Source organism: Mus caroli, unplaced genomic scaffold (genome assembly GCF_978045245.1).
Source record: "Mus caroli unplaced genomic scaffold, Mus_caroli_1 scaffold_12, whole genome shotgun sequence".
Classification (NCBI taxonomy): domain Eukaryota; kingdom Metazoa; phylum Chordata; class Mammalia; order Rodentia; family Muridae; genus Mus; species Mus caroli.
In genome coordinates, this window is record NW_028227267.1 from 59,425,392 (window position 1) to 59,448,134 (window position 22,743).

At 47.0% G+C, this 22,743-nt stretch overlaps 1 protein-coding gene across 3 annotated transcripts in view; it reads right to left on the bottom strand.

Moving 5' to 3' along the window:
* Nucleotides 1-22,743, bottom strand: part of Gata4 (GATA binding protein 4) — a 73,036-nt gene that overhangs the window by 24,978 nt on the left and 25,315 nt on the right. For 2 of the 3 annotated variants that reach the window (XM_021182271.3, XM_029468949.2), the window contains exon 2: nucleotides 16,078-17,177. In XM_021182271.3, coding sequence (XP_021037930.1) covers nucleotides 16,078-16,690 — 613 coding nt within the window. In that variant the 5' untranslated portion in view covers nucleotides 16,691-17,177. Of the gene's footprint in view, nucleotides 1-16,077; nucleotides 17,178-20,807; nucleotides 21,201-22,743 lie in introns of those variants that run through there. The other variant, XM_021182270.3, reaches the window with a different exon arrangement.

The following is a 22,743-nucleotide window of genomic DNA, read 5'->3' on the forward strand; positions in this document are numbered from 1 at the left end:
ACAGGTATTCCTCCACACACAATAAATAAGTACAAAAGGACTTTAAACGAGGCTGTTTGTCTAAATAGAAGAATTCATGAAAGATGTGACATGGTGCCAATGCACTGGGAAATGGGTTGGTCCTCAGAGCCACACGGAAGTGCCACATGAGCCAGCAATACAACTTCTGCTGTGTGTGCCAAAGAAAGAGAAACCAGGACTCGGGCTGGCGAGATGGCTCAGCGGGTAAGAGCACTGACTGCTCTTCCAAAGGTCCAGAGTTCAAATCCCAGCAACCACATGGTGGCTCACAACCACCGTTAATGAGATCTGATGTCCTCTTCTGATGCATCTGAAGACAGCTACAGTGTACTTATGTATAATAATAAATAAATGAAGAAAAAGAAGAAGGAGGAGGAGGAGGAGGATGAAGAAGAAGAAGAAGAAGAACAAGAAGAAGAAGAAGAAGAAGAATCCGGGACTCCAATAGACTATCCATAGAGAAGTAGGAGCTTTGTTTACGATATCCAGAAGGCAGAAGCATTTCAAGAGCCCACCAAGGGATGGCTGGACACACAGAATGTGGCCTCTACATACAAAGGTGTAGTACACAGCCTTGAGAGGGAGGAAATGCTGATTCAGGCTGCAATCAAGGACAAACTCAGAGAATTAAGCTGGTGACAGAAGCCAGTCACCAGCACATAGATGTGGTACAAGATATCTGGAGCCATTCATTCAGACGGAAAGCGGACTAGGGGCTGACATAGGGCAATTTACTTTTGAGTTGGGACTTTGCAGGAAGATTAAAAACATGAGATGGGGGTGATAGAAAGATGGCTCAGTGGTTTAAAGCACTGGCTGCTCTCCTAGAGGACCCAGGTTCAATACCCAGCACCCATGTGGCAGCCCACAACTGTCTGTAACTCCAGTTCCAGGAGATCCAATAAATTTTCAATTTTTTTTTTTTTTCGGTTTTTCAAGACAGGGTTTCTCTGTATAGCCCTGGCTGTCCTGGAACTCACTTTGTAGACTAGGCTGGCTTCAAACTCAGAAATCCGCCGCCAGCACTGTCTCCTGAGTGCTGGGATTAAAAGCGTGTGTGTGCCACCACGCCTGGCTCAAATATTTTTTAAAAAACAAAACAAACAGACCATGAAATGGACACATTGTGGTAAATTAGCATGCACTCAGAAGACATTCTTTTTTTTTTTTTTTTTTGAGATAGGGTCGTGTAGTCTAGGCTACCCTTAAGCTCCGTGTGCAGCTAAAGATGACTTTAAACTTCTGATCCCCTTACCTCTACCTCCTGAGGGCTAGGGTACATGTAACACCATTCCTGGGTTGCACAGTGATAGGGATGAAACTGGGTGTGAACATACAGACATTTTAACCTTTCTTGAAGTGAAGTGGTTTTGCTTGCTTGGTTGTTTGGTCTTTTTGCATGTTGGATGACCAACTCACAACCGGCTGAGCTGGCTCTGACTGGTCTCTGGTTTTGCCACAGAGGAGACAACCTTAGTTTCCCAAGAAATTGATCAAACTCAGGTGGGGGAGGAAAAACATGCATTGGAGAAGCTTGGGACTTTCTGTAGCGTGATGCAGAATATTATTCAATTTTGTCAAATAACCCAGAAGCCAATTTGAACAAGCGCCCCCCCACCTCCCCGGGCCAAAAAAAAAAAAAAAAGCTACCATCTGGGCAACAATCAGGATACACAACCAACATACCAGGGGTGTCTAAGATGTCTAAAAGGGATATTAAGAATTCTAGTTATTTAGTTTAATAAATGATCTCTGAGGATGCTGGAGGAGGGGATTTGTTACTTTGTACATTGAAAAATAAAATAGAAATCATTTATTCTGTCTCTCCCTGCCAAGCTACTCTAGGCTGCTAAACATTCAGTAAGTTGAAATTTGTTTTCTTATGAAGAATTTCAGGTAACAAACGAGGAAGGGAAGACAGCGTTAAAACAGCAGCATTTGCAGCAGGGTCTGATCAGGTTTGCAACCCCAGCCACTCAGGAGGCTGAGACAGACAGATCTAAGTTTAAGACTGTGCCTAGGCTATGTAACACATTCAAGGACAGCATGGGTAGTTTAATGAGAATTGAAATTAAAATTATAGTGATGTGCTGGGGCAGGGTAGCGTTGGCCTACACCTTTAATTCCAACACACAGGAACCAGAAGGATTTCTGTGGGTTTGAGGCCAGCCTGGTCTACAGAGCATGTTCCAGGACAGCCAGGGCAACACAGAGAAAGCCTGTCTCAAACAAACAAACAAAAATTATAGTGATGTATTTTAAAGAGACCTTCAGAATAAGACAGGAAAACAGGCTAACCAGAGTCCTTCAGCTTCATCTCTAAGCCTTTCTCTAGATGCAGAGATGTTCAGGGATGTTAGTAAATATACCCCCAGGGTCCACTGGTACTTGTGTAAATACATGTCAAGGCTCTTGGTACAGATCTGTTATATCCCAGCTGAGGCAGGAGGACTAGAATTCCCAGGCCTGTCTGAGCTACCAAAGAACTTCAAGGCCAGCCTGGACAACTTATTGGGACTCTACATCAAAATTAATAAAATAACAAGATGAAATGGGGGCGTGTTGGAGGTGTGGCTAGTGCCTTCCTCGCTTATGCAAACCCTGAGTTCTATCTTTGCGCTGCAAAGCAAACCAGTATTTTCCCCATGCAAATACTGCCATTCCTGTGTAAAGCCACTCCCACCATTTACCACGTTACAGAAAACACAGGTGGGTGGTGTTACACAAAGTGCAAGGAGGTAGGGCTAGGACAGACTGCCTCCTAGGGTCAGATCTCTGCCTTTCTTGCACCCCAGAGTCCAGGTGGAGGATTGGGGTTTGGTTCCCTTTTGTCCCTACCCTCTCAGCCTTAACATCAGGCCACTGTGAGTGCACCCCAGTGAGTGCATCCACACAGCTGCCTTTGCTTGACAGCTTCAGAATACCTTTGTGCCAGGTGTGGTGGCACACATCTTTAATCTCAGCACTTAGGAGGCAGACCTCTGTGAGTTTGAGGCCAGCCTCATACACAGGGTTGAGTTCCAGGACAGTTAGGGCTACACAAAGAAACCCTGTCTCAGGGGGAAAAAATAAATAAAAACTAATAATTAAAAAAAAAAGAATACTTATGAAACTCTCCAGTATGCATGACCATGAGGCTCCATTGAATCAGAGGCTTCACGGAAGTCTCTCACGGGTGCAGAATGGAGAGAGGCAGTTATCCCTCTGTAGGACTGAAGTACACAAAAGCAGGACTCACTAGTCTAACCCTTTCCTCATCAAAACCAAAGGGCTAAGACCCAAGAATGACTCAAACCCTGCTCTATTTTCAAGTCTACTAACTCCCCCGGGCCCTCCCTGTCTTGACTCTTTCAATGTTTCTCTGCTCGTGATCCAGCCCTATCTTGTTTTTGTTTTTTGTTTTTTGTTTTTATTTATTTATTTATTTATTTATTTATTTATTTAATGTGTCTTCAGACACACCAGAAGAGGGCATCAGATCTCATTACAGAGGGTTTTGAGCCACCATGTGGTTGCTGGGAATTGAACTCAGGACCACTGGAAGAGCAGCTAGTGTTCTTAACCACTGTGCCATCTCTCCAGCCCTAACCCTAACTTGTAACTGTATAGCCTAGCAGTATGGATCTTCCCCATACTAACACCCATTTAGCCTGTAGGACTTCACAGACCCCCTTTTCTAGGAAGCCTGGCCTCTAGTTCCTGTACCAACACAGGTGGAGGTATCACATGGGCTCCTGCATAATGGAAGTTTCCCTTTTATAGCTCTTGGATTGCACACTTGCTGTTTAGTGCCCGTACATATTGTGCATTACTGGCACTCCAGCCAGAGTGCACTAACTCCTTAGAGACTGTCTTGCTTATGTTTTTGTCTAGCTGTGAGGCTCACAGAGAGTCTGCAGAGATGCTTCTTGGCTTGCTGACCTTGGAACAAAGGATGTGTCTGGTACCCACTCTACCTTCTATGAACCTCTGGAGCTTCCTAGGACCTCTAACAGTGAATTTTAAAAAAAGATTAGATTATATATATATACCTCTGTGTGTGTGTGTGTGTGTGTGTGTGTGTGTGTGTGTGTGTGTGTGTGTGAGTACACTATAGCTGCCAGACACACCAGAAGAGGACATCAAATTCCATTACAGAAGGTTGTGAGCTACCATTTGGTTGCTGGGAATTGAACTCAGGACCCAGGACCTCTGGAAGAACTGTCTTAGCCATCCCTCCAGCCCATGAGTGGGTTTAATAAACCAAAACCAACAATGCATCTACATTGACATTGCCACCCATGGCTCCCCCAAGCTGATTTTATATATTTTAGTGGGTCATGTGGCTTATTATGTAGAAAAAACAAAACCCTGAATCATGGCATGTAATCTGTCATTTCAAATGCACTGTTGTGTAATGAGACAGGTAGCCATGGAATCTTCTTCTTGAATCTACCAGTGTAATGCACATCTGCTGCTATCTGGTACCTATCGTCTACACGACATGGTCCACCTGAGTCACCCATATGAGGCATGTTATTTATTTATTTATTTATTTATTTATTTATTTATTGGTTTTTCGAGACAGGGTTTCTCTGTATAGCCCTGGCTGTCCTGGAACTCACTCTGTAGACCAGGCTGGCCTTGAACTCAGAAATGCGTGCACCACCACCGCCCGGCTGGCAGGTTGATTTTTTAAAAAGTCTCCCTTGGGGCTGGTGAGATGGCTCAGCAGGTAAGAGCACCTGACTGCTCTTCCAAAGGTCCTTAGTTCAAATCCCAGCAACCACATGGTGGCTCACAACCATCCATAACAAGATCTGACTCCCTCTTCTGGTGTGTCTGAAGACAGCTACAGTGTACTTACATGTAATAAATAAATAAATCTTTAAAAAAAAAAAAAAGTCTCCCTTGGAGCTGGAGAGACCGCTCAGTGGTCATGAGGTCTTAACTGCTCTTACAGAGAACCCATATCAGGGGGCTCACAAACCCCTGTAACTTCACCTCCTGGTGATCAACACCCTCTCCTGGACCCTGCAAGCACCATACTGACATGTTCACCCTCACATATATATGTATAATTAAAAATGGAATTAAATATTTAAAAAGTCCTCCAAGGGCCTTAAGGCAGCTCCTGGAACCATCGCGCTATTCCTTTGCCTGACCTCCTCCTTTACAAGGCAGGCAGACCTGCAAGCAAAGAGAAGTGACTCAGAGTCACCAGCAGGAAAACAATCCACAGACTCGCAGCTCTTGGATACCAGGCCCATGAACTGTCACCTCCCTGTAGCTGCTGGGCTCCTGGAATCCTTTTTAGCTGCAAGTTGACAACTCTGGCTCACATTTTCCAGCCTCATAAATCAACACAGCTTGCAAGAAGGACTTCATTTCAAAGGGTGCAATTAAGAACTTATAAATACACTGAGAAGATAGCTGTGTGAGAAGACGTGCTTAGCAGGTCCCAGGTACCGCATCCAGTCCCTAGCACAACACTAAATAATAAAATATAGAGTCAACCTGCTCTAGCATCAGCTAGCTCTCAGTCTCTTCTTGCATTGGATGGCTCTCAATGCCTGTCTTTGCGACTAATCCTCTAACTTTGCTTTATCGAGGGGACCAGTGCTTGGAAGCTAGTCTGGCTCATGAATCTTTAAAAAAAAAAAAAAAAAAAACCCAAAAAACTGTTCCAGTGATGGGTGCCTTTAAACAGTAACTTTTACGATAATTTAAAAATATATGTATATACATGCTTATATATATGTACAGCAACTTAAACGCCGGGGATTGCTGCTTAGCACTGGAGAGCTTGGTGTGCTAAGACTTCTGACACGTACCCTGGGAGTTTTCATTTTGCCATATTCTTATACATTCAGTTGTACAGAAGAAAGATAATTAAAGTTTTCCTGAGATGGGAAAAATAAATATGTGTCTTTCTGAAGTCATCTTTATCTGGAAAACATTCTTTTCTTTTTCTTGTTCTTCCCCATCAGCAGACTGCCCCTGCTAACTGTGCAATCATGGGAACCACATTCTTCATGCAGGGTCAAGTTAAGTGCTTACAAGCTAGGGAAAGGTCATATTTGTCGTTCGCGTTTCTGCCTACTCAATTTTGAGGGACAACTTGTATTATTACCTCTCTTCACCGGGACTGATTTATGAGCTTGGAAGTCAGGTCATTCTTTCCTAGGTCGAAGAAAGAAAGGGGGGCAGGGGGGCGGGGCGCGTCGTCTCCTTGAGCTAATACCTGATAAAATATCTGAATAGGTCCCTGTAGACCTTGACGCAGACACATAACTATTTTAGCCTAATCTGATAAAACAACCAGAAAACGTTATCAGAGGAGAATGTAGCCTGCCATGTTGCAGCTCGATGGATGAGCCTTTTTATCTGAAATGACAGACTTCATACGATAGGGGAAGCTGCAGATAAGAAACTATTGAATTGTCCCAAATCAGATCCGATTGTCTGCCCCTGCTTCAAACTGCCACACCTGCTCCAATAGGTCAATGAGCACCTCTTGGCCTGGTCCCTGAGGGGTCTGAAACCATTGCAAAGTGGTGAACTTTGAGACTTCTGCGTTTATTCTGCGATTATAATTAACCTGCTCACCAGTTGCTATCGATCAGTTCTGAGAGAAGGTGATAAAGTTTGACTGGATTTCTGGAAGTAGAACTGGATGTTTAAATGGGGAAGGAAGAGGAAGCTAAGGTCATCCACAGTTGGGAGACCCCACAGAGTGGCGCTTATAACCTATAAAAATTCCTACCCATCCTAGACGTGTGACTTCTTCATTTCTCATGAAAAATAAAGTGTGTCTGCGGCTGTTCAGCACAGGGTAAGACAGCAACGGATACCACTCACAGAGGCACTTCTATGACTCTTAAATACAGACTGCTTTACCTGCCTTGATTAGACTTGTCAGTGGAGAAGGCTATCTTAAATACAGTAAGTCGTGTATTGAGTCCAGTACATGACTTATTGTAAAAATGCCAAAAGCCAGAAAACCAAATTCTCTTCATTGAGATAAGAAGTTTGAATATCCTGGCCCAATTCTGATTAGAGAGCAGCAATAGATAAAACCACAGGCCACCTGCCAACCCTGCGAAAGTCATCACTGGAAGCTGGGTTCCATGCAGAGCGACCTTTTGCAGCCTGAGGTTTCCTTCCTGGTCTGCATACATATCCCGTACTTGTCTTTATTAAAAACATAGCTGGTCTGCTAGTCTCCTCTCCTTCTCTACCTATCATAGATATATCTGAGACAGTCAGTGAAGATTGGAGAAGAGGGAACAGATGCCTCTAGAAGTTTTTAAGAGAATCCTAGGGTTTTGATTTTCCTAAACAGCCAACAGTCCGTCTAAAGTTAGGGGAACACCTAGCTCTGAATTCGGAAGGTTGCTTTCATTCTCTGGAGATCAACTTCAGGAGGCTGAGAAGGGTATGCACGTCTGAGGATCCTATTGATGTGATCCACCCCCTTGCCAGCTCCGTAAACAGGAAGGGATGGACGCGATGAGGACTCAGGAAGACCCAGACCCTGCAGAAACACTAACTAGCCCACAAGAAGCAAGGAGGCCTAGCTGAAAAGCTACCTTGCAGAAGGGAGCCTGTTAGCTGCCATGAGCCTAACAATTCTGTAAGGCTCGGTGTAGCAGAGTCTACGGGAGGAGGAAGCTGCAAACCTAAAGAGGTTTCTCTCTGTGCTAAGCAGGAGCTCCTGCTTGCTGACGGGGAGCACAAGGCTTTCTGAGCATTCGTTTCTTTTCAGCAAACAGAGGCCAGCACCCCACCCTACCCCTGCCAGGGCCGACTTAGCCATTCCAGTCAGCAGTCAGCGGCAGCCTTCCAACTTCCTTCTCACAGTGGGCTGTTGTGTAGTGTAAGGCCGCCATCTCTAAAAGGTTGTTCGTAAGTGCATGTCCACAGACCGAGACTATAAATTTACTTTACATAGATTAAAATGGATTCAAGGTTAATTCCTGTTATCCCTGCGTATACTATTTTCCTGGTTTTCTTCAGAAGCTGACAAGAGAGCAGCTGTATAGAGAGCCAATAAAATGTGTGAGTAATCCACTCAGAGAATGCTGCACGAGGCCTCATCATGATCTACCAAAGGTCAACCAGTTCCCTGGGACTTCTTTTGGGCAGCAGGCCATCTCCAAAGAATTGGGCTCCTAGAAAACCCAATGAGACCCCTCTACACAGTCCCCCCTTCTCCCATCACCCCCCAACTCAGCAGAAGCAACAACTTTTGCAATGGCTTCTGTTCTAAATTCAGCACAATTACTTAACTGCAGAGTGCACACGTGTGTGTGTGTGTGAGTGTGTGTGTGTGTGTGAGAGAGAGACAGACAGACAGACAGACAGACAGACAGACAGAGACAGAAAGGCCAGAGGGTGACTTCAAGTGTTTTCCTCAGTCACTCTTCACCTATTCCCCCCAAGACTCTGTGTGTCACTCGCTGGCTGTTCTGGAACTCACTCTGTAGACCAGGCTAGCCTCAAACTCAGAAATCCACCTGCCTCTGCCTCCTGAGTGATGGGATTAAAGGCCTGCGCCACCACCGTCTGGCCACCTAATTTTAAAAAACTGTATATTTATTTTGGGGAGGAGATGCATATGCCATGGTGCATGCGTGCAAGTCAAAGGACAACCCGGGGAGTGGGCTCACTCCTCCCACCATGGAGGGTCTGGGGACTTAGCTCAGGGTGTCAGGCTTAGCATTAAATGCTATCTTTCTGGCCCCCATCTTTGAGATGGGGTCTCCTGCTAACCCTGGAGCTCACTGGTTTGACTAGACTGGCCAGTAGATTACAGGGATCAGCTTATCTTTGCCCCTCCTCCTGCTCCAGCACCACAGTTGCAACTTGCAATGCCATCTTACAGGGATGTTAGGGATTTGAACTCTGGTTCTCATGCTAGCATGGCAGCCACCTTACCATCTGAGCTATCTCTCCAGCCCCAACTCCATTATTTTTAAAGGGCAGTTTAGGTGACCAGTTTAAAAGGTTGGCGGTTTTCCGGCAAATTCTGTTCTTTTTTTTTTTTGGTTTTTCGAGACAGGGTTTCTCTGTGAAGCTCTGGCTGTCCTGGCACTCACTTTGTAGACCAGGCTGGCCTCGAACTCAGAAATCCGCCTGCCTCTGCCTCCCGAGTGCTGGGATTAAAGGCGTGCGCCACCACGCCCGGCTGTTCTTAATATCACCTGAAGGAGAACTGTCCACCAGAAGTGGTCACTAACTACCAGATCTAAGTGTTTGTGCCCAGGAGGGGACACAGGGGCTAGGAGTGCCCCACAGCTGCAGACTGACTTGCCACAGCACGAGATCTGTCCTCAGTAAAGGAGCAAAGTTGAAAGACAGATTCATGGTACAGGTAAGGATGGATCAAGCCGCTCGTCAGGGTCTTGAAATAGGGCATGGGGGGAAATTCCAGGAGTTTGTAAAGGAAAAAATCAAGTAAAAAATAAAAACCAACATGCCTTTCCTGCCTGCCTATAAACACCGTTAAAATTTTTCATGAATGATGTGTCTGTTTTTAAAAGCTCCATTATCTTCTCTTCCCATCAGTATTATCACGTGGGGTCCATGTGCCATGCTAAGTGTGGAAGTCAGGGGACCTTGGAGTCAGTCCTCTGTGTCCATCCTCACATGTGCCCTGGGGATCAAACTCAGGCTGTCACAAATGCACCAAGCAGCAGTGTGGACATTTATCCATTGAGCCATCTTGGCCACCCAGTCTTAAAGTATTTAAAAGCTATTAACCATCATTTTGTTTTAAAAGTTCAAAAGGTTCCGTTGCACATTCAGGGCATGAGGACGCACAGTGGTATGTAGGAGCCAGTTGTCCACACACATAGGGTGGGGCAAAGACAATGTAGCCACACAATGGACTACCCCTCAGCTTAAAGGAGGAAACTGCTACATGGTACAGCTTGAAGACATGCTACTGAGTGAAATACACCTGACCCAAGAGACAAAAGTCTGGGCTGGTGAGATGGCTCAGTGGGTAAGAGCACCCGACTGCTCTTCCAAAGGTCCAGAGTTCAAATCCCAGCAACCACATGGTGGCTCACAATCACCAGAAATGAGATCTGACACCCTCTTCTGGTGCTGTCTGAAGACAGCTACAGTGTACTTACATATAATAAATAAATAAATCTTTAAAAGAAAGTATTGTGTAATTTTGCTCATAGGATGTAAGGAGAGCAATCAAAGTCACAGCCATGGAAAGCAGACTAAGTGGCTGGACAGAGCGGGAACTGCAGAACTGTTGCTGTTCTGCAGAATGAGAGACATTCTCACGATCCATCATCCAGCGATGCTGAGCCCCAACACTGCGCATGCGCAAAACTTCCTGTGCCGATGAAGAAAATATTATCAGTGCCAGAAAGATGGCTCAGTGGGTAAAAGTTATATGTTATATGTTTATTTAGTCTGTGTGTGTGTGTGTGCGCGCGCACGCGTGTGTGTGTGTGTGTGTGTGCGCGCACGCGCGTGTGTGTGTGTGTGTGTGTGTGTGTGCGCGCGCACGCGCATGTGTATTTGTGCACATGCATTTTTGTGCCACAGTGCATGTATGGAAGTCAGAGCACCTTCAGGGGGTCAGTTCTCTCCTTTTACCATGTCGGCCCAAGGGGATCAAACTCAAGTTGTCAGTGTCAGCCACAAGTTCCTTTACCCATGACATGAATATTTTTTATTATTTGATAGAATTATGAAGCACAAAAAAGGGTGAAGCTGACCAAAGCACATTTTCAATTTTATAACACACATGGCTGTAGCAAGCTTCTTCTCCAACTTCATCCCTTTTCTACCCCTTGGGCTCCCCATACATAATCAATGTTACAAATTCTTTACCTAGGACCCAAGGAAGGCTCTCAGAGATAGATAATTGTGTATTTTCAAAGAAATACAATGTATCTTCCTGTGTTTGACACCAAGAACATAGTATTTCCAAGTGGCTTGGAAAGGATCTTATGTGGCCCAATAATGACAGCCATCATATCTGCCTAAGTGAGTGTACAGTTTATGAATGTATACCCTGGTGATGTACATTTGTGTTACTTCTGGGCTTTGTTATTATGGGTGACAAAGTGGCAAATATGTACCTCAGACTTCATTATTTGGAGTCAAAAGTTCAATGTCAAGGGCTATCTACTCTGTAATCTGACTGGCTTACCAACGACTACCCACAAAGCTTGTACCAATGAACATTCCCACCCACAGGTATCAGAGTTCCTGTCCCCCACACCTCACAGTCTGTTTGTCTTCTTAGTGCATTTAAAGAGGGGGGAAAAATAAATAACAGGGAAGGGAACAGAAGAAGCCGTTATCTTCAACTGTCTCCTGAGCATATTCCACCAGCAAATGTGGCCTGACCTTTTCACGGGACACAAACGGACAAGTGACAGGTGTCACTAGAGGCCGAGACACACCCCAGGCTACCCCAACACACCTTCCTTATTTAATTGGTTCTCCACTTAGCACCACAAACCAGTCCCCACTTTGATTGGCCTGTTCAGGGTGGTAACCGGAAAATTAAACAACTTTGATTTTCTTAAGACTAACAAATTGTTCTTGAGCCCAACAGGCTACCTCAGGGATCACAGAGTTCCCTGTCTAAGCAAACTAGCTCTGAAAGCAACTGGCCTACTTGATAAAGCAGTCCCCAAAAGACCCAACAAACACTATAGCATTTTCCGCTGACCTCAGTCTTCAACTCTCTGAACACCTTGAGCGCCCCACCCCACCCGAGATGGAGCAATACTTTTCCCTTTTTGGGTTGTTTCCATAGCAATGCACACATTTGTTTCCTTCTGTTATTCTCACTGAGCCCTCAAACAACTCCATATTTTTCCCCAAATCCTCTAAGAATAGTACGGTTACTTATCTCTTTAAGACACAAAAGAATCGCTCTTCCTTAGTAAGCTATATTTCTTAGGCATCCCAGTAACAGCTACAAGCAATGCCACGTTTCAAGGTCTGTTTTTTATATCTAATCTCTTTCAGTCTCCTTTTTTTCTTTTGGTTTCTTTTTTGGCTTTAGGTCTATATAAGTCTTAATGGGCACAAAACTGACTAAACTGTGATGTGTTGTGCACACAATAAAAGTCTCCTACTTTAAGAATATATCTCAGGATGGAGAGATGGCTCAGCAGTTTAGAGCACCTGTTGCCCTTGCAGAGGACATGAGTTTGAGTCCCAGCTCCCACACGATGGTTCACAACCACACTTGACTCCAGTTCCAGACCATCCACTACCCTCTTCTGGCTTCTGCACTGCACTTCTGTACACACATGCAGGAAGAACACTCATACAGACAAAATAAATAAATCCAAAAGCAATTTTTTAAAGAGTACATCTCCATGAATTTAACCAAATGTCTCCAGCAGGGTCCTCACGGCACTGTGCCCTTTAAAAAGAGATGGCTGTTTTTCTCTGCTGCAGGAATGTCACAGTGCACATGCATCACCCTGAAGTTGTAAGAACTAGACATGGCTAGCTGTCTTGGCAGGGGTGCATGCAGCCTGCATGGAAGCTGGACCTCCAGACCCCATTCAGACATGAAGACAAGCCACGATCTGTGTGCACCACACTTAGTGACAGCCACAGCCACACACTCCAGTATTATCCTGTTCACAGAGAGCAGCACAGGCTCAGAGTCCAGCTGTCTGCAGTGGTCCTGGGTTTCTAGTGTCCTCGCCAGTTCTGCTCACTCTTCTCCGAGTCTCTAATTCTATCTTTGCTTTTTTTTTCTTCTTCTTTAAGCAGGGGGTTGCTATGGAGCTCAGACTAGCCTTGAGCTCTCTATTTTCCTGCCTCAGCCTCCTGAGTGCTGGGTCACAGGTGTATGCCACCACACCCAGTTCTAATTTACTTCTTAAAGGACGAAGGCAGTCGTTCTGTGTGGTTTGACCAGGGCAGGGCAGAGTCCTGGGGCAATTACCTCCCAGATCTTTACTCAAATATTTGCTACTTGCCCAGCATGTGCCAGGCACCTATGTATGAGTAAGACTCTGTACCCGTCTCAGTAAGGTCACAGAATTCCATTATTGTGCCTAATTAATGCTTCTAACAATTGCTTCAGGGTCCTGGGTCTGTTGAACTTGGAATGAACAAAAGTTCACATATATTACAGTCAGGGAAGAATAATTCATCCCTTGCCAAGTTCAGGTATTTTCACATGCCCCTGTTGGGTTTTATCATTTTTATTTTTATTTTTATTTTTTATTTTGCCTTATTCCAATAGCCAGCCCAAGAACTTGCTAGATGTTAGCTATTAATACCAAAACAGTTCAACCTCATAAAAAGGAATAATGGCATTTGCTTATTTTTCCTCAACACAAACTAAAAATATTTCCGACTTAGGAGTTGGTCTCTGGGATTTACCTTTGGAGATGAATCTGTTACTAAAGCAAAACACAAACTCTATTGTACCATTCCACAGTTCTACACATGCGTGGGGTACGGGATCTTGTATTTCTCTCTTTCATGTTGTAACTGCAGGTCCAGGCTCTTTCCTGTGGTGCCTTCGGTGGAGACTTCTGGGGTTTCAGAGGGAAGCTCCTCTCCTGCGTTCTCAGCTTGGCTCTCAGCTCATCTCCCCTTACCTTACCACAAGTCATTCAAAAACTTTCATATCTAATTAGGGTAACTATTTATACATTTCCATATCTAACTAGGGTAAGCCAACTATCCTTACTCAGTAGACTGTCCCAGGTTTAATACTAAAATTTCCAAGTCCTAGGAAGCCCTTTAGCCCCAGAAAAAGTAGAAAAATGAATAAAAGAGCTATCATTTATAAAAGAGCAATTACTAGACATCACATAGATTACCAAAGTCATCTAAGAGAAGTGGAGCTGAACTGAAGCCACCCTACACACTATGAAAAGAGACAGACAGAGGTAGGCAACTTGCCCAAGGTCACATGGCACTGAGGTTTGGTGGCTCCAAAATGCCTTTGATCACATCAGCATGCTATATGCCGTTTTAGACCTCAGTGGTCATAACATCTATCCAAAGGGGGCCTCTCAATTAGCCCAGAGAACCTTTCTCCTTCAGGCACTTGGTACCATCAGCTAGTATGATGGCTGATTCTCACTAAAGCTACCAAGCATGACTAATGTCCAAGAATAGGCAGGCAATAAACAAAACACGTAGGAAGGAAGGAAGCAGCTAGGACTATCTCTTAGTGGTAGAGCCTTTATCCAACCTATGTCAGAGACTGTCTAATCTTCTGTCCTAGGGTAGGGCTGGAGAAGAAAACATCTTCACACAGAACGCTTTTAACTGAACAATGCCATCAGACTGTCAGATCGTCCCGAGGGCTATGTGATTAAAAACAAAAACAAAACAAACAAACAAACAAAAATACCCAAGTGTATCTTCCCAAACACATGGAAGCATGACAATAGATTCTCAACATGCCTGGTGCTCCCTCATGACAATCCCAGATCATTTCTTTAAAGACTTGGCAAAGGGTCTCATGTGCTGATTTGTAGGGCAGACACAAGAACCCAACATATAGTCTCCTAAGGAGAGAGGAGATGCACGTACCCTATCGTTTTGTTTGCCCTGTGTGGATCCTGGAATTTGGAGAACCTTTTTCAGCTCCCGTGCTCACGGGTACAGTCACACAATGTCACTTTGTTTTGCTTTTATACTGAATACAGGAATGTCTTCTTCAGCTTTGAATGGGGACTTCACTCTTTGCTGTATCCAAACACTAAATCCCGATTCTAGGATTTTTTTTTTTTCTTTTTAATTAGACTGGGTCTGCTGTGTATCCCAGGCTCTCCTCCCCTCTCTGAAATTTCAGTCATGGGGCATCACACCCAGTTATTCCTTCTTATTTTAAGCTAGGAGTTGGGTTGAGCTGAAGGAAACTCAGCTACTAAGGATTCAGGCCAATACCACCCCACAAAAAAACTAACTTCCAGCCTCAACCAGATGGAAACTACCACCCTGCTCTGTGCTCCTTCCTCTGGGTGCTGTCTTCTTGGCCCTGCAGGGGAGGAAGACATTGGTAGCCACAAACCCAGCTCTGGCGCCACTTTTCCCGTTAATCAGTTTACCTGGGATGGATGTTTGGCTAGACCCCCCTCTTGAGGGACCTTCCATGGCCACCCAGGGAGTGGCAAGGGATAGACTTTACTCTTCAAAGTGACAGCAAATGCAAGAGGATTTAGCACTTAGTAGGTAGTCAATAAACATTAACTTTGTTTCTCAAGTCTGTGCTTCCTCCTTTCCCCTAGAGCCAGCTCCATTCAAACTGCACCTCCATTCCATTCCAGAAATAGGCTCTTGGCATTTTGTACGAGTGGACAGCCACTTTCCTTTCTTTCCCCTGGCCCAAGTGGCTAGGGCCCCTCTGAAAGTTAGTTCAGTGTGTAGATTGTGTAAGTGGGCAAGTTGCTGTCCCTCTGAGTCTGACATTGGAGGGGCATACTGGCCATTGTTAAGGTTAAGCTGGCTTCCTGAGAAAGAGGCAGCCCTACAAATTCTCCATTTAATCCAGGCACTAGAAAGAACCCCCTCGGCACTGTCCCCAGACACTGTCCTAAAGTATCTGACCAGGGAGTGGCTCCATGAGACCCCAGAGTGTGCCTGAGGACTCAAGCGGGGCTAGGCTCCAGTTTAACCCACCTCTGGCGGGTCTCCTTTGCAGATCGCCTCATTATTTCCGGCGTGAAAACCCCTACAGGAAAGTCATCTGCAACCCTGGGGGATCCTCTAACCTAGTTGCCAAATGGCACAGGTCTCAAGTTTGTTGAGGTCTCAGAGGAAGGGATGAGGGAAGTAGGGGCTGAGTCCCAGATATCACATCCAGACTGTTCCAGCTGACCCTAGAGAACCCAACACCTCCCATTGCCACCAGCAGGCTACACAGACATTGCTGGATCCTGGTGGCCAGGCTACTCATCATCACTGTGGCCCACCACCACCACCACCTGGAGTCTCTGACTTCCGGGCTGCCTTCCTGGGAAGCTCCTTGCATCAAGGATGTTCCTCAACCCCAACAGAGTTGGGAAACTTGAATGCCCCAGACTGGGCTCAAGGCCCTAAGGTACTCACCGAGATTGGGGTGTCTTCCAGGGTTGGCCCGTCCAGGCAGGCTGTGCAGGACTGGGCTGTCGAAGGGGCCGGCGGAGGCGGCAGCGGCCGCGGCCCAGGATGCTCCCACGTCGGCCATGTAGGCTGGGTAGGGGCTGGAGTAGGAGCCAGCGAAGCCGGGACGCCCGTACTGCTCTCGGCCAGCCAGACCAGCGCCCGCCGCCCCGCCGCCACTGCCGTAGGCTGCAGCTTCCCGGGCTGCTGCAGCGGCGGCAGCGGCCGCCAGGGACCCAGTAGTCCCCGGGAAAGAGAAGCGCGGGGACACGGGCGGTGGGGTGTAGGCAGCTCCCTCGGCTCCAGCCTGGCTCCAGCCGGGGCTACCCTGCTGGGTCCCAGGCCCCGCACCCGACGGGCCGGCCCCAGAGCTGCCACCCGAGGTGGCTCCAGCTGCAGCGGCACTGCCACCGCCCTGCAGGTAGGACAGACCCAGCACAGAGGACGGCACCCGCGGAGTGGGCACGTAGACGGGCGAGGACGCGGCACCCGCGCTGTGCATGAAGGCGCCAGGGCCACCTGCTTCGTAGGCGCCGGGCGGGGGGCCGTGGTTGGCGGCCATGGCCAGGCTTTGGTACATCGCCCCAAGCTCTGAGCGGAAGGCAGACAAGAACTAGAATGCGGGTGTGCGGAACTGTCACCAAAAAAACAGAACAAAACAAAACCCCCCAAAATACCCCCCCCCAAAAAAAAACAACCGGAGATCAAAAAACGAGGAGAGGCACAACTCGCTCAAAATAGATACGAATTAAATCCAGCATCAGAGCAGAAACCTCTAGGCTCTCTGGTTTGCTCAGGAAAAAGAAAATCCCAAATTGGATTTGCAGTTGCTCCAGAAACCGTGCGGGAGGGCGGACTCTATTCCAGGGCCCAGAGGCTGGAGGTGCCCAAACGCAGTCCAGGCTGGTCTCGAACACCCTGAGCAGGCCTTCGGATCACCCACCGGCTAAACAAGTCTAGTCCTTGCTTTCTGCCTGCTACACACCCAGGCGTAGCTGCTAGCTCCAGAGCGGCTCCAGCGAAGAATGACAAAGAGGGCCCGGTCCCTTCGAAGCGAAGCGGCAGTCCTGAAGGAGAAAAGGCAACAAATGTGAGAGAACCTCACCGACATGGTTTTTCAGAACCATGTTCCTGTTTTCCAAGATTTCTTCCGCACAGCAAACGAAACCACCCTTCTCTTGCCTGGGTTCAGCGGACTCCCAGTACCGCAAAAAACAGCTGCCTTTGTTTGGTCCCGGAGGGAGACCTAAGTCTCCAGCATGAAGTTCTTGGTTGAGCTCTGGGCCAATTATTTGATATTGCTTATCAGAAAGGACTTTAATTTTAATTTTAATTCTTCTCTTTCTTTCTTTCTTTCTTTCTTTCTTTCTTTCTTTTTTCTTTCCTTCCTTCCTTCCTTCTTTCCTTTCCTTTCCTTTCCTTTCCTTTCCTTTCCTTTCCTTTCCTTTCCTTTCCTTTCCTTTCCTTGTCTTGTCTTGCCTTGCCTTGCCTTGCCTTTTCTTTTCTTTTCTTTTCTTTTCTTTTCTTTTCTTTTCTTTTCTTTTCTTTTCTTTTCTTTTCTTTTCTTTCTTCCCTGAGTATTCTGTAAACACAGGGTTTTGAGCTCTGAAGAATGGTAAGGACTCAAAAGATCTATCTTTTTTTTTTTTTAAAGTTTTAATTGTTTCCCCTCTTCTCTTCAAACAATTTCTTGACCAAACAAGAACTGTAGTTTGGGCGGAGGAGATAACAAACTTTATAAAAAACCAGCAACCCGCGAAAGTTTTGTTTGTAATCTAGAAAACAAAAAAACCAAACAAACAAAGAAGAAGAAGAAGAAGAAGAAAAAAAAAACGAACACCTAGAGGTAGAATCTAAATGTTTATAAATGAGCAAGTGTTGGTGAAACCATAAAAAAGGATTGTGAAACTCCTTAATCGTACTGTGCATCATGTGGGTGTCAAATCAGACAAGTCACACGTTTCTGCAAATAGTTACATTTTAAACACTTTGCAGACTATATATGGGGAGCAGAAAAGCAGGCGGGTTGAACAAGGCCACTTTCCAGAACTCTGGGAAGCGCTGAGCTCCCTAGATGACTTTTTCCTGTGGAACTGAAGATCCACCCAAACCAGAATTGATTCTTGGTGCTTGACAGCATCCTTCCTGGCATCCTGGGTTTTGGCATTACCAGAGACTATGGTATGTGTGTGTGTGTGTGTGGGGGGGGGTCCCTCTATTTTCCTAACACACCTGTTAGTTTCAATCCTCCCTCTCTGCACCTCTATTAAGTAAAGGTGTCCACATTCATTATTTCCCTGAAGACAAGACTGCAGTAGAGGTGAAACTTGTTGAAGATCAAAGAACACTTGAAGTGGGGCTCTGGAGGACTCTGAGTATTTGTGATTCCCCTTAAGAGGCAGCTACTTTTGATTGGTTTCTATTTTAGTCAGTGATGCATCTGCAATAATATTAAACGAGCTAGATACAAACCCTGGGGCCTGTCCCCTTTCTGAATAAATAACTTTAGACACTTCAGTCCCTCATCTGTAAAGTGCAAATATTACAGGTGTCTTACAGTCATTGGAGGATTATGGCTGTATTATAATGTAATACACACAAAACATTCATGACCAGATCTTAGAAGCCTTAGGCACACAGATGATTCAACAGAACAGCCATTAATGCAGATCTCCAGTTTACACTGCAAGAGAGTACCTGGGATGTAATTTATACTTACAATAAATCATCATCTTTATTACTGTAAAATTCCGGAATTGGGCATTTAGTATATGCACTAATGTTTCCCCCATCTTTGCATCATCTCTAGCAACAATGAAATCGTGACAAAGTGTTCAGTCACATGGCGACTGATAAATTGTTTTATATTTACTTCTTCAAAATGTGCAATAAACTACCAGCTAGGTGGTTGAATATTTCCTCCTAGCACATTTGGCTGGAGGGTAGATACAAGAAACTTGACCTGAGATCACCAACTTTTCCCGTTAAAAAGAAAGAAAGGCATAAAGTTTTAAACTTCCTGGAAATCTCTGGACTCCTATAAGCAACTATGCAGATTTACATTGATTTAAAAAAAAATATCCACCATTCATTTTTTAAGTCAAGTAGTTGTCCTAATTAATTGCACTTTCTATAATGTCAACTCAGGAAGTTATTTTTTTAAGGTAATATAAGTTTTCTTTTCTCCACTAACAGCAGTTAAAAGAAGAGATTTAGAATTCTGTAATCTAACTTACAGTATTCGAGTGGTGTTAATGTGCAAGCCTGAAAAACTGCAAGCACGAAATCAGTTTGGGATCTCAGGCTTGTGTGCAGAAACTCTCTGAAGTTTCAAATGAGTGATGTTTTAACCTGATGTTGAATTTCTAGAACAATAGAAGGTGGAGAAGATATCCCTCTTTACTGGAAAGGCCAGAAACCATTCTCCTAGGTGGATTCTTGCCTATCTGTGATCTGGCGCCTAGTAGCCTCCATCTTTTCACATAAGTCTAGTCCGGCCTGGCCTAGACTTTTCTCTCTCTTTAAAATCACCCTACAAAGTTCATCCCAAGTTCCCCAACAGAAAGAAAATTATTTCTCTTTTCAGGATTTAGTCCACAGCTCTTCCGGAACCTGTTTTTGAGAGTCAGAAAATACACCGCGCTGGAATGTGTCTTTTTACAGGTCTTTTCCTTTAGGCTCCCGAGGGTCTCTCTGGTCCCGCCACACTGAGAATGGTCACTAAACAATTTATACACTAACCCTCCGTAATCTCCCCAAGTAACCTTTCTTCTAATGTTCAAAGCGTTCTTCCTGGCTGCCTTCCTTTTCCAAAGGTACAGGAAATAAATTCCCGAGGTGTTTCCCAGCAGCGCGGCCTTATTTCCCCAGATCCTTTACTGCCTCGGGTCCCTCACTATCCTCTTCCTTTCAACCGAAAAGCCCCTCTTTCCTTCCACCTGGTGAAAGTTCATCACCCAGACATCTCTTCCCCAAGAGTAACCACTGCCAACTCTCCCGGGCCACATCCGAAAGATAGAATAAGTGAATCAGGGGAGCTTGAGCTGACTACCCAAGACTATCCCTGATGTCCGCCGGGGTTTCGGCCCTGGGTCGCTTTCTCCCCGAAAGCGGTGTATGTGGGTAGTATTCAGCAGTGCGTAACACACACAATTCCTGAGCCCTAGAGGAGTTTGAGGAGGTTGGACAGAAAGCAGAAGAGATCCGCAAGTTTCCGAGCCTATCTCCTAGCGCCTCTAGACCTCCCCCCCGGTCCCCTGGCTGCCTGCCCCTGCCACTCTGCACTCCCTGCGTCGCAGGCTGAAGACACTATCCCGTCTGCACCCCAAAGTGTGGGCTATGCGGCCTGTCCAGGGTCAGTCGGTCAGAGAGATAACACGGGCCCTGGCCAGTGGGATGGAAGGCAGAGCTGGAGAATCTGCAAACAGGGCCGATTAAAAGGACTCATGTTCCCTCCCAAACAATCCAAACGCACCTCTCCAGCACCCATCAGTTTTTGCTGCTAATCAGTCCCACTCGATTTAAAGTCCTCGCTAGGCCAAAGTCAAAAGCGGAGCAGTTTTTAGCCAATCTGGGGGCACTGGAGTGACCGGCGTCTCCTTTCTCAGTTACCTACCTCCCTATTCCAGGCAAACTAGGGCGGCGGACTTGTGAGTTTCTCCTGCCCCGGAAAAGAGCAGGGACTCGGGGAACCCTACCTGGCCAGCTCCAGTTTCCCAGAAAGCCGGCGCGATCTCCGTGAGTCCGCGGAGCTGCAACGGCGGCGGAACCTCGGGCGGCCACTCTGCGGGCCTCCGGCTTGTCCCTTGCTCCCGGCGCGGTTCCCCGGGCCCCCGCGTAGCGATCGCCTGCTCTGACTGGCCTAAGGGAGTCACGTGCAAGGGCGGGGGCGGGGGAGCGCGGACCCGGCAGCACCTCCGCCCGGCGCCCGCCCGCAGGACTCTTCCCAAAGCTCCCCCAACAGGCAAAGTCCATGCGCGCGGATCTCTCGGGGAAGGAAAGCGCTCAGTGCCGGGCGCTCCGTTCTGCCCTCAGTGCAGCCCGACGTCTTTGCGGTTTGCTGCTCTGCCAAGGATCGTGTTTATTCTCGAGTTTCTTTTCTTTCCTCCCTACTCTCAGTGGTCCACGTCCAGCGCCCCGTTCAAGGGGCGGGGCTGGTAGAGGAGAAGGTGACCTCGTACGCTGGGCTCATGGTCGCCTTTGGGGCACTGGGTCACCCGGGGTGCCTTGCTAGCCTCAGATCTACAGGGCCCTTGAAGTGAGCTCGGGAGAGGGTCAGGAGGCACTAAAACCTGAACTGGCCCTAAAGGTCGGTGCCTAGAGACGCAAGCGCTCTTTTCTCCTTCCCACGAGCCGGTGGAGACTGCAAGGCGCCGAGAACCTCCACCAGCCCAGGAGTTTATGTATTTATACAAAACGCGCACCCCTCGCCGCCGACACTTTTTCCCACTTCTGCGGTCTCTCGTCCCTTCTCATCACTCCCTATAGCCCTCACCGACTGGGGTCCAATCAAAAGGACGAAGTGGGGGTGGGGAGCCTGGTCTCTAACCTTAGAGCCCATTCAAGGACTGTAGTTCCTTCCCTAGGGTGGGGGTAGGGAGGGTGTCAGACCTTAGTTTGGAGTCGGCGTCAGTGCCTGTAGGCCCTGGCGCAGTGGGGCTGTGAGGGGAGAGTCCCTCAGACAGGTCTAAAGGTTAATAGAGCAATCACAGGGCCCTATTACCGCGTAAAAATAACCCATCGATTACCACAGCCTTCAGCTGCAGATAACAGCTCTCTGGTGGCTCTCGCGCTTTGGGCTAAACTTTTTTTTTTTCTTTTAAGGCCGCTTTTCTCTCCCCAGCACGGGTTTCCAATACAAGATTAGAGGGGTCAGGAGAGGGCTGGAATACCACCCGGTAAGAACCCTGCGCGGCCCGAGAAGGCTCAGGATGGCACCGGCTCCCGCAGTTCGAGGACTGACAGCAGATTGCCATTGCCCCGCCAGTGCAAAAGCAACTCAGGCGCTAGGAACAGGCTGGGACGCGGAGCCGATTGAAAGGGAAAACCCGTGGGACTTTGGCCAACCCGTGGGGATCTCAGGAAAATCCCAGAGGAAGGACTGAGCGCGGCTGCGCCGGGGGAATTCTCTTTTCCAAACCGAAGGGGCCCGAGGTCCAGAGCGGCTCTAGAGGAGAGAAAACTAAGGCCATCACGGGTGCTGAGCTGCCCGCACTCTGACTTGATTTACCGACGTAGCCCCGGGTGCCGCCAGTTTGAGCCCTTTGGCGTCCCGGAAGCTGGGGCCCCATGATTAGGGTCCCTTCTCCAGCCCCCCCCCCCAATCCTAAACAATGCCAGTCAGAATCAGGGCCTGCAGGTTCGAGATCTGGTAAAGTTTTGGGGATGGTATTCTGAGGATTTCAGAGGCTATCGCTAGACATCAAGGAACCTCCCCCAACTTCTCCTCTGAGACTCTCGGATGAATGCAGAGAATGGCGTGGCCCTTGCTTTATTTTACAAGAAACCCTCAACTACCTGGTGAGCAGGAGAGAAACGAAGCCAAAGGCCCACAGCCCACGCCAACGAGGCGTGTCTGTCTCTCTGTCTCTGTCTCTGTCTCTGTCTCTGTCTCTGTCTCTGTCTCTCTCTCTC